Source organism: Brienomyrus brachyistius, chromosome 17 (genome assembly GCF_023856365.1).
Source record: "Brienomyrus brachyistius isolate T26 chromosome 17, BBRACH_0.4, whole genome shotgun sequence".
NCBI lineage: Eukaryota > Metazoa > Chordata > Actinopteri > Osteoglossiformes > Mormyridae > Brienomyrus > Brienomyrus brachyistius.
This window is the reverse complement of record NC_064549.1, coordinates 19,659,305-19,678,725: the sequence shown is the minus strand read 5'-3', so window position 1 is coordinate 19,678,725 and position 19,421 is coordinate 19,659,305. Positions and strand designations below refer to the sequence as shown.

Genomic DNA, 19,421 nt, shown 5'->3' with positions numbered 1-19,421 from the left:
TTAGCACTGTTGCCTCACACCTCTGGGGCCCAGGTTCGAGTGTCCACCTGGATCACATGTGTGTAGAGTTTGCATGTTCTGCCCATGTCGTCGTGGAGTTTCCTTTGGGTACTCCGGTTTTTATTTATGTCCCTAGCATTACTGCTAAAATGTTAAATATTATTTACGAAAAAGGCATTTGCATGGGTTTATTGTCCATAATTGGTCCTGAGGGTGTTATCCAAAAGTCTATAATAGGTCCTCTAGACATCCCTTAAAGTCATCATCAGGATGGAGAGAAGAAAATAAAACACTTTCCATTTGGATGTCCTAAGGAAGTCCTTTGATGACATCCAGACCAAAAAAGTACATCCTAAGGCAATATTACTGTTTGTTGAGTACTTACGTAAGCTACTGCACAAGAAAATTCTACTGCTACCTAAACTACCTACCTCAGTAAACTGCAGTGATTACTTTACCATATACTATGTACAGTCAGGACTATAAATATTTGGACACTGACAAGTTTTACTATTTTACCAGTTTACTGAAAAAATATTGCAATTGAAGCTATACAATGGGCATGGACATAAAGTGCAGACTCTCAGATTTAATTTTAGGTTATCCACATTCAAACTGGATGAAGGGTTTAGGAGTTTCAGCTCATTAACATGTGCCACCCTCTCTTTAATGGGGGCAAAAGTAATTGGACAATTCACTTAAAAGCTATTTCATGAACAGATGTAGGCAATTCCTTCATTCTTTCATTATCAATCAAGCAGATAAAACACTGGAGTTGATTTGAGGTGTCTTGCTTGCATTTGGAAGATTGAGGTATGAACATATAACATGCAGTGAAAGGAACTCAGTATTCATGTGAAGCAGGCCATCCTGAGGCTGCGAAAACAGAAAAAAAAAAAACTATTCGAGAAATTGCCACAACATTAGGAATGATAAAATCCACAGTTTGGTACATCCTGAGAAAGAAAGCAAGCATTGGTGAACTCAGCAACACAAAAAGGTCTGGACGTCCATGGACTACAAGAGTGGTGGATGATCGCAAAACCATTTCCACGATGAAGAGAACCCCCTTCGTAACAGCCAACTACACTCTTCAGGAGGTAGGCGTATCATATTCCAAGTCTACCATAAAGAGAAGACTGCATGAAAGCAAATACAGAGGCTTCACTGCAAAATGCAAGCAACTCATAAGCTTTAAGAATAGAAAGGCTAGACTGGACTTTGCAAATAACATCTAAGAAAGCCAGCACAGTTCTGGAACAGCATTCTTTAGACAGATGAAACCAAGATAAACCTGTTTCAGAATGGTGGAAAGAAAAAAGTATGGAGAAAATATGGAACAGCTTATGATCCAAAGAACACTACATCATCTGTAAAACATGGTGGAGGCAGTGTGATGGCTTGGGCGTGCATGGCTGCCAGTGGCACTGGGTCTTTAGCGTTTCTTGATGATGTGACACAGGATGGAAGCAGCCGAATGAATGCTGAGGTGTTCAGAGACATCATGTCTGCTGAAATCCAGCCAAATTGATTTGCCGGTGTTTCATAATACAGATGGACAATGACCCAAAACACACAGCAAAAGCAACCCAGGACTTTATTAAAGCAAAGAAGTAGAATATCAAGCAATCTCGAATGGCCAAGTCAGTCACCTGATCTCAACCCCTTTGAGCATGCATTTCACTTGCTAAAGACTAAACTACAGACAGAAAGACCCTCAAACAAACAGCAACTGACAGCTGCTGTAGTAAAAGCCAGGTAGAGCTTTAAAAAGGAGGAACCCCAGCATCTGGTCATGTCCATGAGATCAAGACTTCAGGCAATAATTGCCTGCAAAGGGTTTTCAACTAAATATTAGAATTGAAAATTTTATTTGCAGTTATATTAATTTGTCCAAATACTTATGAGCCCCTGATAGGAGGGGATTGTGTAGAAAAATAACGTTTGTTCCCCACATTTTTATGCAATTTTGCTGTTCTACCCACTGAATTAAAGCTGAAAGTCTGCATTTCAACTGCATCTGACCTATTTCTTTTAAAAGTTATTGTGGTAATGTACAGAACTTAAAAATTGAAAAAATGTCTCTGTCCAAATATTTATGGTCCTGACTGTATGAAGTTGCATGATTCTGTTTTTTTGGTGGTTAAACTGAGGTGGCCTACCTAATGATGCATGCAAGGCTATATATGGACTGTACTTTTCAATGGTGGACTACAACATTAAATATACTGATGTACCAGCTTTCATGTCCTATATACTGCAAGAACTGGCATAATCAATTGGGCTGACACCATCAAGTTATGCTAAAACTTTTTCTTTTTTTTTACTCCTAAGAAACAACTTAGCAGGCTTTGCGATTTTAATGATTATCCAGTATATGTTAACAAATCATTGTAAAGTTTACTGCCACTGTTTACTGCTAAAGTTTACTGCTTTTGTGTAAACTGTGTGTGGCATTCATAATTTTTATCCTTGCTGGGACGCACCCATAGGAGTGCCTATGTTAATATTTAACAAAAATGAATGAAGAGGAGAAAAGAGAACAGGAATTAGTCATTGAAAGACATTTGTCTTCCTCTGTATGGAAATATTTTGGATTCCTAGAGAAATACAAGTGTTTTGTTGGCACAACTTACAGCAGCACCAACAACTTATTTAAAAGGTTAAACTATTGGTAGATAAATTCTGCTTAGCTACAAAATGCCATGTCTACCCATTTTGAAAATGTCCACAATTATGAAATAAAAATTTGCAGCAGTAAATTTTGGAAACATGAATTTTTTATTTTGTACAACTTGATTGTATCGGACAAATGGCAAGAGTGGGGGGGGGGGGGGCATTTTGAGCCCAATTCCAGCCTCGGAAGCTTCAAATCAACTCAGGCTGGACCGGTAGGTCTGATGAAAGCAAATGATTCAGATGTTTTTTTTCCCTTTTATTTAAAAAAAAAAAAAAAAAAGTAAAATAAAATCAGAGAGGCATCCTATTTCCCTCTACACTTATCTTAACTGCATGACCAGTTTTTGTCAGCCGTTTTATGTCAGCAAAACGGCGCATCTGCTTGTCCACACGTGACAGACCTCTCTTCATTGGGCCCTTAGAGACAGAGACAGAATAACAAATATTGTTCCACTAAAGTAAACTTTACAGACAATTTAGTTTTAAAAAATGTTTGTGTTGATAAAGTTCAAGAAACTAAAAACAAAGAAATCCTTCCGATAACCATTCGTGTCAAAGTGTGTCTGTCACACATCACACACACTCAAAAAGCTGTTCTCTGGTATTAACCCTCTCGGATCTAGGGGTAAAGAACACACTTTCATTGACTGGGGCATGGTTACACATTTCATTCAATATCAAACTTAATTCATTGCAAATGAATTATTTCTTATGGCATTACACTTATCTTAATCAGTGTACTTTGTAAATATGTCAGATTTATGTGAAGTTTGTAATTTGACATCAAAGTATAGACATTGCAAAATGCAGTTTGGAACACTTGCAGAAACATTTTGAAAATACATAGTAAGCAATTGTAGCAGTCTGTTTGGATCCCAGATATCTGATCACCAAAGTCTTGGCTACATATTGATGACTAAATGGTGTAGTTACAACATTCAGTTGGATAAATAAACAAGAGAAACCTAACTCATGTCACTCTTTCTGGCCTTCTTTCATTGAATAAGTAGCAACTTTCATGTGTATGCATGAGCCATTCACACCTGGCCACACCCCCCTCCTTTTTATGGCGCTGATGGGGATGTATCTGGATTGCGTTTCACCGTTGCATTGTCCATCAAATTACCATGCAAATGCGATTTGAATACGCGGAAATTCTGCTATTTAGAATGCAAATAGCGATCATCAGGTGAGCGCGGCACTACACGCCCCCAATGCAGGTAAAACAAAGTAAGGTGACATGGTTTACTTTTTTGCCGATTTAACCTAATTGTAAAAACTTTAGTACTTCTGACAATTGACGTTTTGAAAAGAAGACAGATTACGGATTTAGTCAGCATTTTTTTCATGTTCAATACGATTTCAGGGAGTTATGAACACATGTTATTGAAGTTATTGAATTACATGAGAAAGATGCGCGGCATCGCCGACAATGCAGTCGACTCCAGAGGATTAAATCAGTGGCTCAGCTTAAAACACTAAATTTTAAACTAGAAATGCAGAAGATCCATGACAAAGGTTAGAAAGCAACAGTAAACAATATGGAACCTTGTATATATATCCAGCAATGACCTGTTGCTAGAAGGAACAAATCCTGTAGCTGGCAGAGTGACTTCACCTTTGGGCCCCTGGGCAAGGCCCTTAATCCCCATTGCTCCAGGAGCTGGGTGATCCTACTCTATAAACTACACTTGTACATCACTTTGGATTGTAAATTATTATTTGATACACCCTCATCAAAGTCAACCATAAAATACTGTGCTCAAAGGTTAAGTGGCTCTAAAGACTGATTATCTTCCATTTCTCAGCAAAATAGGTAAGCAGAGCAGTACTGCTGCTAAACTAAATCCAAGATTCTGTTAGTCTTCTCTATGTTTGACTGAATAATTATATTAGAGATGAACATGCTTAGGCTGTCAGTGTATCATTTCCAGGTCAAAAACATGCAGTGCCACTTACGGCCCCATGTAGACACCCTGATGCTACAGGGGCATTCGATTGCCTTCCACACTGATCTTGACAGCACCCTGAAGTTTGCACAGTTTTCTTTGTTCTGCAATGCGACGCTTGTGCTTCTCCAATCTGTTTATCCCCTTTCTTAAGCCCATCTATTGGAACCAACCAGACCTCAGCTGCACCATCATAATACAAAGAGCAAGCTTAACAACAGCAGTGACTATCACAGAAACATAATGCACCTTCTTAAAACTTAATATGCTCCACAATTTTTATGTTTAGGGGGAAAAACTGCATGAATCCCCCCAAATGTGCCTACTATTTAGTGATCTGGAAACTTACCCGATTAGCTTCTACATCCACATTCCACTTCGGGCGAACTACGTAGTCTTTATTTGATGGCATTGGTACCCTCGCACGGGCACAAAACCCTGGATCACCAGGTCGGAGTGCCCTGGGGTGCGAAGAGACCTGCTATTAACTTTTCAACTTAAGATACGCATCATAAGAAATTTAGAGACGAGAGGAAGCCATTCGGCCCATCAAGCTCATCTGGGGAGAACTGAACTAACAGCTCAGAGTTGTTAAAATCTTATCTAGCTCTGATTTAAAGGAACTCAGGGTTTTAGCTTGCACTACATAAACAGGAACATCAATAAAAAGAGACTAACGCATACGCACTTTTCCTCCCCAGTTAACACTTTCTCAAGGTCTCTGCGTGGTGTCTGTCCCCCCGAACTGTGGAGAAAGGACAAGTGATTAAACAACCACTGAAAAAAGTCACCATCTCTAGGTATTGAGTGCATATGCATACATAGAGGAAACAGCATGCGTTTCACAAAACAGGATCTCTTGCTTAGGCGGATGACTTGTTGGGTTTAAGGTAGTCTGGGCTAAATGGACTTCATTTTCATTCACTTACATTCAGCCCAGACTACCTTAAACCTGACAAGTTATCCGGCTATGCAAGAAATCCTGCTTTGTGAAACAGGGTCCTACATATCAAATTTTGCACAGTACATGTACTTATAACATCAAGGCATTACAATAATTTTGCACCTAGAAGACATTTTCTTTCTCCTTTACAGTAAAAAAGCAGTAAGACCTGGATTTACAAGTAGTTATAAGTCAAGTTATATAGTTAAATCAATGTGCAGGTCAAACATATTGAAGCTAAGCATATCACAGCTAAAATGCATAATAAAGAAATCACCTTATTATATGGCATATATCTAGTTCTGAAATTTTACCATTTCCAATTTACTGGAATTGCAGAGTTTAAAACACTGGCTCTGTTCTGCTCAACTATTAGCCGGTCTTCAAATACAATTTTTAATAATTTATCATATACTTATCTGCCATATCTCAGAATTCCAAAATAATTCAAAATTGATTTCAGAACAGGTAAACAATGATACATTTGGTTGTCAATCAGCAGTACGAGTTTGGTGTTAATATGTTTTTGGTCATTCATAATGAATTTGAGGAAGCAAATAAAACAGGATAAACCCTATACACAATGAAGATTGATTTTCTCTCTCTGTCTGTCTGTCTCACACACACACACACACGGAGAAAACAGGAAACTAGGCAAATTGTGCAGAGCTCCCCTGAAAACAAAACTTTAAAAATGTGGTTTAGACAAATGTTCCTGTGTTCGTACAGCAATACACAAAACAACATATTAAAAAAGCAAAGAATGAGTTGTGTATATATGCATCCCTTGAGTCAACTCAATGTGCCATAATTTATATAGAATTAAAAGACCAACTTCCACGTTTTTATTAAAACAATTCTATAGAATACCGTTCTTCGATAAATGCTTCATAGATCTGACAGTCTATGCCTACATGCCTCTGCATGGTATGTAGTTCATAAATGTAAATATATTGGTTTGTCACAATCCTACATCTATCCAGTAAGAATGCCGAGTACTGAATGACAAAAAGTCAACCACCATATCCACAATTATACCACTATAAACTTCATTCAACACACTGAACGCAATCATGCCTCAGATAATTTAAAATTACAATGCAAAGTCAATTTGTACCTATAATATATACCAATATAATTAAATGTTTTGTTCTTCAGCAGAATACTTTAACAAACTGTTTGATCTTGGATCAAAACAATCAACACACGTCTATGAAGTTTTGTTCTTATATTCCATAATACAGAAACTGCAATGTAATGTGAGTGAATGTGTGTTCAGGATGGTAAATACAATATATAGCAAGCACACTAACATTTTCCTTTCCATGGAACAAAAATATATCTAACAGTTATCCCCCCCCCCCCCATGCAATAGTAAAGGCTGAAAAACCTTAAATCTTTAATTAAACATTTCTCACAACAAAATGCACGTTGGCCAAATCTGAGATCTACATGCAACCATTCAGAATTTGGGATGAATTACATAAAACACCATGCAATCACACAAAACCTGGGTGGGGAGGAGAACACATCTGCCTCCTGTGCTTTTTCAACCTTCGGCTGCTCATTTTGAAGACTGAAGAGAGGATAAGTGAGGTACAGCAAAAGCAATGGGAAGAAGGAATTCAAAAAAGGAGCAGGAGTACAACAGGGAAGGCAAAAGCTAAAGATAGATTGGTTTTTATTATTCAGTTTAATTTCAGAACAAACTATAAAATGAAGCGGAAGAAAAAACTGGGGAAGGAGCACTTGTGCAAGGAATTTACCCAAGATGTCGACGAGGAGGCATCTGCTGGTCGAGATCTCTTTGCTGCCGTTCCTCTCTAGTCATACCTTTGTAGTTGGAAGTTAAGCCGAAGATTGGGCGTGACCATTCATCTAAAGACATAACATGTAGATTACACCAGGTGTTCTCATGCACAAAAACCTCTTTACTAAAGGTGGAGTTTCAGTAAATGATATGAAATTAGAGCTGCCTTGGATGTTGTCATCGATTTCAGAAATAGAAATTTAGGTTCATTCACTTCCAGTATAAAATAATGCATTGAGAGTACGGATTAAGACTTGAAATTTTTCAATATTGACCCTTACTGATGAGTTTAAGAGCAAGATCCTTGTTAGGTCTAGACTCCTTGGGATGTTTGTACAGGAACATGACAGCCCGACCAATTCCACTGTGCTTCAGAGTCTCTTGACTCACACTAGGTAGCTGAAAAAGAAAGGTTTTCAGATAACAGTGTACAAACTTTGTAAACCCTCAAACAAGGAAGCCCAACACACTGCCCCTTGTACTGACTTCCTGTAAAATCTTTAGAAGCTCCTCTCTTATCTTGAGGGCTGGAAGGCTCTTGTCTGGCAAAGGGCTGATCCATTCTTTAATGGCGGTCATCACACCACTGTCTATGAATGTTTCCTTCAAATCTTGCCTGAAAGAAAACACTCACTGCTTCAGATTCAGCCCATAACTGTTGATTAATAATTTTAATCAAGAAGAACCTTACTTCTTCAGGTGCATTACCACAGTAGGTAGCAAGGTAAGCTTTTTTAGGGCTGGCTTCTTCTGACTGTTCAATGTCCTATCTTCCTGTAAACACAAGATACATGAAGTATAGTAAATGCAGTCATGTATTGCTTAACAACAGTGATACATCCTGAGAAACGTGCTGTTAGGCGACTTAGTCATTGTGTGAACATCATAAAGTGTATTTACACAAACCAAGAACTTATAGCCTAACACACTTAGGCTATAGTAAACTTTAAAAAAGTAGGAAGAGTACTCTGAAATAACTAAAGTACAGTATCAAATAAATCAGTAACAGTTGCTTATGTGCTAAACATTTACCTGACTGGCAGCGCAGCAGATTTGTTTACACCAGCAACACCAGAAACATTGTGAGTAATGCGCTGCACTACCATGTCACTAAGCTCTGTTATAATCTTATGGAACCACAATCATAAATGTTCATCACTGACCAAAATATTGTTATGCAGTATGACTGTATATAAAAGAGATTTCAAAGTGATCTCTAATGAACATTTACATTATATCAAGTTAAATATACCATTTCATAAACTAATATTTCAATTGTACAAAAAAACATACAGAATTCTGCTGTGTAGGTGAGATACAATGACACCAATTAAAGGGTTAAGGATCATAAACTGAAAGACTGCTGAAAACCCGAGATAACAGCAATACCAGGGACTGAGGAACTAAACCTATACTGCTTCAAAGAAAGAATTTCACATTTAATAGATAAGACAAACGACTGTTTGAGAGGTTAGGATCAAAGGCACACACCTCAGCTGCCTCTGTCATCTTGGTGATCATGGCACTGACCACATCATCAGCATCACTGATGAAAGTTCCCCCATCACGGTTCCGCCTTCGCTTGCCACTTTGTGCTTTCTTCCTGGCCAGCATCATGTCAAAATCTGAAACAAAGCTAGCACTGGAGAAGAAAACATCAAATGTTTATTTTGAACTACAATGTAGTCAGTTATACTACACTTACAATTATACACAAAGAGATGGTAGTGTAAGGTAACCCCCTAAACAGACAAAATTTTTAGAAAAGGGCCAGAAGTTTATAGGGTAATTATTTCAGCTAAATGATGTTATTCTCTCTAAAAAAAAGACACAATGGTTGTAGCCGTAGGCTGTTTGTTTTATATATATAATTATATATATAAAATAATATTTAAAAAATTATATATTTTGGAAAAACCATCGAAAACGATCACCAGATACATTTTGGGTAAACTACAGCTTTCATTTTAAAATGTACAGTTCTGCATAATACAAAAATGGCACGTATTTATTTTCCTTTCCATCTTTCCCATTAATGTGCACAGATCTTCAAAAGTATTAATAGTAGTAATGCTTGATAGCTTGTACTGCAAAGCAAAACTAAGTGTGCAATCCTATTATTAAGAATGTGCAAATCATAACTTTGCTATAAATATTTCAATCCAGTCTGATGTGAACATGCCTCAGACACACTTACTCTTTGTCCCCTCCTCCCATTGCACCATCAGAGTCAGAATCCTCAACTGCTGCTTTTTCTGATGAAACTCCTGATTGACTCTTCTCTTCTTCCAAGTCTTCTTGGTTGAAGCCCTACAAAAACGTGCCACCATAAGGTTGGATTTACCACCAGACAGACATATTCGGGTTGTGGCTTTCATCCTTGTCCCTTAATTAGTATGCACACATTCTCCCTTTTATTTTGTGTACTTCACCAACTGACATACAGTCATTTGCTTGCTCAGAGTGTGCACTGTGCAATGGACCAGTATTGCATCCAGGGTGGACAATGCCCGTAACTGTACCTAATTACAACCTGCCCTGGATGAGTGGCTCTAAAAGATTGATGGATATAAAACAAATGAGCACAAATACCGTAAACTCTTCTTCCTCCTCATCCCCCGACTCTCCAAAGATATCTGCAATCATCTTCCTGTGAAAATGCAAAATCCAATGTGTGGACTTGATAGTAAAATGCATGGTTTATACACAAGTAAACCCATCCGTATTTGCTAAACAACAACTGAAAGACCACAATTCTGTGAAATCTGTTTTAGTATATATTTTTTTCCTTTTAAACATTATCCAATTACAAAATTATACATTTTAATTGCTATAAAATGAATAACACAGGACAAACACTGACTTACTCTTCCTCATCAACCGAGTCACTGTCAGAGCCAAACAAGTTTTTCTGGTCTTTTTTTCCAAATTCAGTTCTCTTTCCATCCTCATCTTCCTCACTATCAGATCCCAGCTCCTGCAGTTTGGCTGCCATAGATTTTTCAGATGACTGCAAACCTCCATCACTGGCTGAGATTTCACCATCCAACAGTAGGCTTTCCTTCTCCACTAAAACATGAAAAAAACCCAAAGAGCAAGGATTTAGACCAAATCTTGTGAGGAAAAGAACACTAATCTTTGTAGGTGGAAAACAAAATGTGCTATTCCATGCATGCCAACAAACTCACTTGGCTTTTTCTCATGCTCTTCATCCTCGCTGTCAGAAAGAATAGCTTTCTTTCTTTTCACTAAAAAGAAAATATGGCATTCAATGTGACCCAGCACATGGATATTTAGATTGTAAGATTTGTGTGTTACATTTACAGACAGTGATTTTTAAAGCACCTCGCAGGACACTAATATTGAAGATCGGAATGACTATCACATACCAAGGTAAAACTAAGGTGTGCTACTGTGTAAAGTGCATAACTATGGCTGGCAAGAGAACTATTTAATACATCTAGATGAGATCAACAAGATTTTGTTGTTTGTGTTTTTTTTATACTTTTAATTTGTTGCTGACTAAAATACCTTTAATACCCATGTTGCTTTATAATTTTAAGTCTTGTACAAGCAAAAAAATTAACAAAAAAGGGATATACTTACATCCACGAGTAACAAATGTCTAATTTAACACAAAATGCTTAAAATGGATGTATTTATATTAAGTTAACCATAAGCACAGACAGACTACAGACACTAAGTTTGTACAGAGTCTAACTACCTGGTTTTTCTTTCCTGTCATCACTTTCTTCCAACTGCTCCAGCTCGTTATTCTCCTTTTGGTTCCTCCCTGTAGGCTGCTTCAGAATTTCATCGTCCTCACTATCGGACTCTATGATGGCCTTACGTTTACCTTTGCCTCTCCCAACCATCCTGTCATCAGATCCAATCTCAATATTCTGTTTTCTAGCCTCAGTTTCAGAGTCAGTGTCCCCAGACTGGCCTCTCTGGACTGACATTTGCTCCTCGGCATCATTGTCATTAACATGCTGCTTTGACTCATTGTGTTCAGAGCTCCCCCTTGTTTTCAGGAGGTCCACCTCATTTCTGTCACTGGCAGTAGGTCTGGAAACACCCTGTTCCAAGTGACTGTCATGTAGACCATTCTCAGAGTCGCTGTCGCCCTGCCCGAGATCATATTCATTTTGCATAATGTGCTCATCATTAAATTGGTTATCATGGGCTTCTTCTTCTGCCTCACAATCTTCATCCTATTGAAGGGGTAAAAGTTTACATTGTTTAACATTAAAGGCATATACCGACTAAGGTATTTCTAAGCTAATTCAGGATCTTAAAATTGTCAATCGATTCCAATTAATAACACTTTATCGGAACACAAACTGGGAAAATTCGCATAATGTATATACGTGTAATAATATATTACAATCCATAAGGAGAAAGACACCACCTCGAAACGACGTACGACACTGTTCACGTCATCTTCGTCGAGGGATTCGGGCGCGAGCTCGTCCTGTACAGGGGTGCCGCCGCCATCATCTGCAAACACATGGCGGTGACGAACATGCGCTCTGCTAGAATAATACTGTTACGATCACCATTATCACCATGCTAGATAGCCACACTTGCTAAGCACTATACTTTTGATTTCTGGTTGTCAAAGCAACACACATCGTGAACAAATACTAATACTAATACTAAATAATACGTACATAATCATTTATCCAACTACCCAATGCAGTTATTTTGTTTTACGTAAAACCACGTTATTTTTAATAATAAAATTAGCCTGAAACACCCATTATACTACCTGAACGGGCTCCGGAAAAGAATTCCTCTTCTCCATCCATCCGGTCTTTCAGCTTTGTGAAGCTTTGTGAAGTTTAAGGTACCCGCGTTGCTGGAACGTGGCTGAATAATATTACAATATAGGTTGTAATCTCTAACAACCCTGAAAACCACAAAACAACGACCAGCTGATTCACTGGTAACCAAAACAATGCAGAGGTCGTGAGAGCCAGGCCTCTTAAGGCTAGAGAAGAAAAAAGTTCAAACCGTTAAAATTAAAAACTAAAATAAAAAACGGTGTGTAAAATAAATAAGCTCGAATATTTTAAATTATAAGCGAATTGCACGACAACATCATTATTTCCGATGTAATGTCCGCATTCACAAAATGGCAACTAAGTTCCTTCTACGCATGTGTGACTTTTACGCGCTTTCCTATGACGTGATACTCATCGTGTCGCGCATCAGCAACGCAACACTTTTTTAAATTTATGTAAAATGAGTATTATATTTTCTACCAAAAGTTTCTGGAATAAATATTTCAAAGGAAAAACGGTAACCTTCGTCTTAAAAACATGAACAAAAACTTGGAATATGCATCCACGCCACTTCGTATGAAATCCTACACTAGTTGCTAAAATAATAGAAACACTTCCAGTTTCCAGTTTGTTATCACGTATTACAAATTATAATTTGGTACATTCATGTGGGTTTGGGAGTTATTATATTTTGGCACTTAAGGAATGTAAGTGAGAACCCCCACCTCAAATCCTTGTCCAGATACTTGGCAGCAGTGTTTCCAACTTAGTAATTTTTTGCTAAATTTAGCAATTTTTCAGACTATCCTGGCAACTTTTCTTTCAAAAATAATTCACTCAAATGCTCAAAAATAAATGCATTTTGTACTGTGGTTCGTAAGGACAAACGCGCTCATAAAGAAAGCCGCGCTGAAAATACGCAACGCTACACACGAAAGGGAAATACGCTGCGAAAGTGTGGCCCACTGCAAGTACAAATCGCTTTGGACATTCTAAAAGGCACACAAATGCGAAAAAAAACCATAGGAAGTGATAGAAAACAAAACGAGCGTGAAGACAAGAAGTGGAGGGAAAGGTAACAGAATTCACAGCAGATGGACTTGACGGTGGACAGGATACTTCGAGTTTGGGATTATTTTAATTTTTTTACAGATGTATTGTCCTTTCTGTGGACATGTCCTGCCGGACTGACCTTCATTTTGTAGTTTGTGTGGCAGGGATGTCAGATTTGTAACTTTTTATAATAATCAATTTTTTTGTAAATAGATTTTACATTGTCTGGTGCAATTAATGACAGTGATGGAGCTAGACTTTTATTTAAATGGTGGCCAAAGGGTGAGCAAGGGTTTCTCAGAGGGGTCTATATAAATATGCTAAATGAAGGAAAAAAATATTTTTCTCGTACACACTCATAATAAACAATGAGTTTGTAAATGTTTGTTGAACAAACATTTACAAACTCATAAATACCAAGCCTAATCTAATCTCGGACCGAACATAAACTCAAACTGGATTAACCCCAGACTAAATCATGACCAAACAAGAACTGGATTAACCCCATACAATTGCACCAATGACCAAACAAGAGCAGTGTACGTGTAAATTTAAAGCTCAGAACCCAGATAGGACTAAAAACAAATTCTAAAAAAATAAATAAGTGAATAAAACTGCATCTAAATTGTAAACAGCAAGATTTATGAATGCCAGCAGAACTGACCTGCATTCCCCTGGTGGTATTTGCAAAAGTTTTCTTTTTATTTCATGTAGCTAGCTATTACTAAATTAAAACAGATTAATTAAATTAATGAATCCAGGCAGCTAATTAAGCCCTCACATTGCAGTATAGTGAAGTTTATTCAAAGCTTTAATGTGACATGCATAGTCTGCTTACATGCAGTAGAAAACTAATTATTGGTTCTCCACATATACACTTGCCACACAGACTTCAAGCAAGGGGTAGCTTTGGTAAAATAATAAAACAACACTATAATTCAGCATGTGCACTAAAACACATACGGGACCTCGATAAATGTAAAAAAAATAATCAGACACAGCTGGGCTAGATCGGGGAAGCACACGTGGATAATCAGGGGGCGTGGAACACACGAGGATCGGACGAGCCGGGCATGACAGGTATATTTTGTCACTCAGCAATTACAATATATGTCATACACTTGTAATGTAATAGGATTCATTCAGTTTACCTTTTCCAAAATATTTCAGAAAAATTTTTAAATGTGTTGGACTGTGCACTTCCAGTTAGCATGGGGGAGCTGAGGCAGTTTGAGATGCATTTAACTTCAAAGTCATGTGAGAACAGTCCTCTGCAGGCTCTCTTCCAGGAACTATAGAGGGGTTTCACACAAACAAAGACATGGGAATCATGTGTGGAGACCTATATCAGACTGAAGACAATGGCTGATTTGTAGCAACTTTTATTGCCAATGACCACAACCTTCAACATTCTATTGCTGCTTATTATATCACTTCTCTGTATCTACATCAAGTTAAATTGAATAAAATAAAGTCTAATGTAATCCAGAAATTACAATTTTGCTTTTATTTACTCAAACATTACAAACAACAAACAAACAAATTTATTTTTGTATAGCGAGTTTTCACATTACATTGTCTCAAAGTGCTTTACAGCATCCCTGCCCAAAGCCCGCAGTGAGTAAGCCAGAGGCAACAGTGGCAAGGAAAAACTCCCTAGAAGGAAGAAACCTTGGGATGTACCAGACTCAAAGGGGGAGCCCATTCTCCTGAGACCGGCAAGGAAAGTAAAATCGGAGAGATGGCTAAGTGGCAAGGCACACAGGCTAAGTCATAAAATATGAGTCACACCTGGGGAGCAGAGAGGTGATGACAAGCCGGTGTTGGCGCTCCTTCAGATCGCCGGGCAAACAATAGTAAGCCAGCCGGGCATACATGGAGGATGATACAGGCAGAAGGACGAGCTGGACAGAAGGACGTCATGCATAGTAGAGATGTCACATGTTACAGGGTGTGCAGGATATCTTAATAAATTGTGGTCTCCAATTAAGATAGCATACCCCAGGAGGGGTAGGGGAAAAATGCAATTAGTCAAAGTAGAGGAGACAATAGGCAGTGTTAGCAGTTAGGTGAGTGCAATACGTAAGTGCAATGTATAAGCTCCAGAAGATATAGCTATGGCAGCATACGTAGGAGGGAGTGACAAGTAGGAATGCAGGTATGGGGAGTCCCTGAAATGTCAGCACTCCAATTCCACAAGGGATTGTGAAGCTAGAGTAACAGTTTATCCAAAGCCAGTGGCACCGATCCCCACCCAGCTCTACACCTCACACTACAGATCTAACTGGGGATGAACAATTAGCTAAAGCTAAGACTAGAGTCCCTATAGGCTAGACTGAATAAGTGTGTTAGTAGAGTCGAAAGTCAGGTGAGTTCAGGATTCCAAAATCCATATCTGCTTTAAACTTGAAAACATAAATATGATCAATTAATTGTCAATGGATTGTGTTTGTACAAGTTTTCCTAACTGGGAAACAGGAAGTGTGTTCAAAAAGTAGAGTGGGTGGTGGTTCAAATCTAGATGGTGGCAGTGTATTTAAACCAGTAGCAAACATCAGGATGTCTTGAAGAGACAACCCAGTTCTTTGACATGAAATATAGAAGAGAATACATATAGAGACAAAAGTCTTTCATATATTGAAAGGCAAGCTATGATCAATAACATAAAAAATATCTATTACCATTTATTCAAATAAACCTTCAGTGTCTATCAGGTAGTCTCTCCTAATACCCAGAACTCTACTTTCCTCTCGGCATCTTGAAGTGCCTTCTTCACTGAGGATCACTGCTAAGCTATTTTCCAGTATTTCTAATCTGAGTTTTTCAGCAGTCGAGCACATAAAGGACGTAAATCAAGAAGATTGCTGCTCCAGTGCGTGAATGACGTCCAGTGTTGTTAGTCCATCTCTGAATAAAAAAGAAAGTTCAGGCCAATGAGCCTGAGAAATTAAATTACATTTACATTTGAGAGTCAGTTTTGAATATCAAATGATGAATAGGTAATGAATTGTGATGCATTTTCGTATCAGTATTAAAATATTTCTAAAACATTATGTCATCTCATAGTATGCCTACTAAGCATTTTTTATTTTATTTTGAAAAAATTGTTCAGGGTTATATTTGGCACCATGTGGCACAGTAAATTTTGAAGTATAAGGTTTCACTCATTTCTTATGTACACAGTCTATGAAAACACCAGAATCTAATCATAAAAGTATAAATAATGCATGCCGTTAGTTTTCAGTCCTCACTCAAGACAAATGTTAAATGAATGCATGATTTCCACTTCTACTTATGAGTAGGCACTAGTGAGAAAAATATTAAGAGGTAAACAGGAAAGAAGTGTTGTCTCAAGTTTCAAAGAAACAAAGTTTCAAAAAAGCTGTTATGAGAATTTTGTGTAAAGAGATTTGTAAATAAACCTACTTCAAGGAGGAATGTTCTTATGGTCTCACCAATTACATCTTCCATAGTGACTTCAATATCAGTCAGCCTGATATTGCTGATACAGGGTCTTGGAGAGGAAATGAGGCCCTGGAAAACTGAATTATGAAAGATGCAATTGTCCTCCCAGCTATAAAATACTCGTCACTGTGTGAGGCTGGTTACAGTTTTGCTCAATTACTAATGCTTTTATCAGCTTGAAATTCTTACATAATTACATACAAGTGTCTAATTACCACAGTGGAGGGGTAGGTGCACAGGCAATGTCAATGCTTTTCAATGCATTCACACTCAATTAACTATATAAAGTTACAAAGTTAAATAGTGTGGAAATTACTCTTATGTAGATTCAGTACCCACACTGTTGAATGTGATGAACTTGCTTTCCTGTGGACAATCAAAGATTCTCTGGGTTCTGAGGCAGTTCATTAAAAGTGTCATGAAGTCTCATTTTGGACCAGCTTCACGTGAGCCACCAGTGGATTGTTGCCTTTTTTCCCTCCAGCGCTAAGCTGTGCTGCAAAAATATCTTCACGTTTTTCTGGTCATTCTCACCCTGATGTTTCTTTGAAAAAAATCATTAAAAAAACTAGACAACAGAGCTCTCTGATAAAAATATAAAAATACCTGTCATGCCCTGCTCAGCTGATCCTTCCATGTGCCACGCCCCCTCACTACCTCGTGTTGTTAATTAGTCCTGTGTATTCAAGTCCGCATTAAAGTATGTTTCCCCAGTCCGGTCATTAACGTGGTGTGACATCTGTCCTTTGTGTGTGCCTAATGCTCCTGATTTGTCTGCTTTATAATAAACCCCATGCTCACCCGATTGCTTTGGATCCTGTGCTGCTTCCCTGCTTCGTGTGCATGGCAATACCAGTCAAGTGATTTTTAATGTAAAAAAATACATATTAAACATTGAATTAATTATTTTATAAAGTATGCAACTGTGGTGCTGGCCGACAAACGGGAGCAGAGATCCAGGTATGCGTGCAAAACTGTGCTTTAATGGGAGCACGAGAGTGAAGGTACAAACAGGGAGTAGCAAGTGGGATAGTCGATAGTCAAGAGCAGGGATCTGAAGCCAGGAGACCTGTCCGACGGGCAAACACAGGACATGAATACACGGGGGAATGGGAACAGGACTTACCGGTCTCAGCGGGGAAGACTGGTCAGGTTTGGGAGCAGTTCTGGGGAAAGGAGAGGGAACGGGTAAGGTGTACACACAAGGTAGACAGATATGGTAAGGGAGAGCGGGCAGACAAAGGACAAAAGAATGCTTGGTACGGCTCAAATGCATTGGCTCAATACTTCGCGATGTTCTCTAGTTATTTGGTGCCTTAAGACTGTTCGCCCATAGCTTGTGATGCGGAGCACCTGGTGGGCTCCGCCTGTATGGGCGTGACAGCAACTTACTTGAATAAATTTCCATTCTGGAATTTTATAACCTACTCATAGGGAGCCTGAGAAACCAGGAAAGAGAAAAGAAGAGGATTGAATTTGATTAGATTTGATTAGATTTTTTTAAAATCCTGCCTCTGCCCACTCCCACCCCCTTGCTCCCGCTGAATTTCTGATCATTACCGCCGGCTCCCGCTGTCTGTCTCTGTCACTCCCGCAATATTTGTATCCAACCCCGCCCCCACCCGCAGAACCATTAAGAGGCAGTTTATCATTTGAAAGTGTTGTGTTTAGTAACTGTTAACTTGGAAGGAAGGTGTTATATTATTCAGTACAGCAGTGATACTGGAGTTTGTTCACTGTGAAATGCAGTTATTGCTGACCAGCAAAATAAAGATATAATTTTGGGAGAAAAAACATTGTTCTCTTTGCGCACAAAACATGTACCGAAACCGAACCAAAACCGTGGCCCAAAAACCGAGGTACAGACCGTACAATGGGATACCTGTACCATTGCACCGCTAATATACACACACACTTTGAATCACCTAGTTGTTGTTAGTACCTTCTGTCTCCCAATAGTCAGCAGTAACTTATTCATTAATATCTCAAGTTATTTATCTATGTAAAAGTTGTTTTAAATGACTACATATCAGCATGAAATGAAAAAGTCTTTGACCTGTGACACATCAGAGATAGGCTCATGTGATGAAGATGAGGCACCAGTTGGTCGTGCTAAGAGAAAACGTACACCCATGTAAGAGAAAATCATGTTTATATTATTTGTTTCATTGAAGTGGATGTAATGTGAACATACTGTGAAGTGTCTCTCTCGCTCTCTTAGCCACCATTATGGAGATAAAGATAACAGTGACAGTGAGCCTGTTTCAAAGAAAATGACCAGAATCCCTGAATGTTCAACTCCATCACTACACCCTTATCAGTTGTCTGCATCCCCGTTATCATCACAATGGTAAATGTATTGACATATCATTTAAAGTTATTCTTGATCTCTGATTGTGCAAATCAGTTGTTCAGCTATTAAGCTGGTGATTTTTAATAAAATTCTTAAGTACCAAATGTCACTGATATAATAGTTGGAAAGATGTATGTCACACATACCTTGTGTTTTATGCTTTATGCTTTGTTTAGCAACCAACCCCTTGCAGGGCTATCCTCCTTTGCGGAGTTTTTGTAATAAATTAAAAAATGTTATGTGTTCTCTGGATAAGATTGAGATTCATAAATATAAAAAAATAAACTGTTTTGAAGACGAGAAATGTGTGGGGATTTATTTGGGCCATGTTAAGCTCAAATGTAGCTGAAAAAAATAATCAACAATCACAGACCAGGGCCAG

General features: G+C 38.3%; 1 protein-coding gene across 4 annotated transcripts; it reads right to left on the bottom strand.

The window, feature by feature from the left end:
• Positions 1 to 2,762: 2,762 nt before the first annotated feature.
• Positions 2,763 to 12,536, bottom strand: LOC125711309 (protein IWS1 homolog A). 4 transcript variants are annotated; one of them, XM_048980100.1, is made up of 17 exons: positions 12,153 to 12,536; positions 11,793 to 11,881; positions 11,106 to 11,595; positions 10,570 to 10,629; positions 10,249 to 10,450; positions 9,974 to 10,031; positions 9,579 to 9,691; positions 8,873 to 9,023; positions 8,073 to 8,155; positions 7,868 to 7,997; positions 7,663 to 7,780; positions 7,338 to 7,449; positions 7,082 to 7,147; positions 5,317 to 5,373; positions 4,978 to 5,089; positions 4,639 to 4,787; positions 2,971 to 3,096 (listed from the first exon to the last, which is right to left on the bottom strand). In XM_048980100.1, the coding sequence occupies exons 1-16, from the start codon at positions 12,190 to 12,192 to the stop codon at positions 4,662 to 4,664; spliced, it is 2,007 nt and encodes a 668-aa protein (XP_048836057.1). In that variant the 5' UTR covers positions 12,193 to 12,536; the 3' UTR covers positions 2,971 to 3,096; positions 4,639 to 4,661. The 4 variants fall into 4 exon arrangements, with proteins under 4 accessions (XP_048836056.1, XP_048836058.1, XP_048836059.1 ...); XM_048980099.1 differs by lacking the exon at positions 4,639 to 4,787 and having other exon boundaries at positions 2,763 to 3,096; XM_048980101.1 differs by lacking the exons at positions 4,639 to 4,787; positions 7,082 to 7,147 and having other exon boundaries at positions 2,763 to 3,096.
• Positions 12,537 to 19,421: the final 6,885 nt, after the last annotated feature.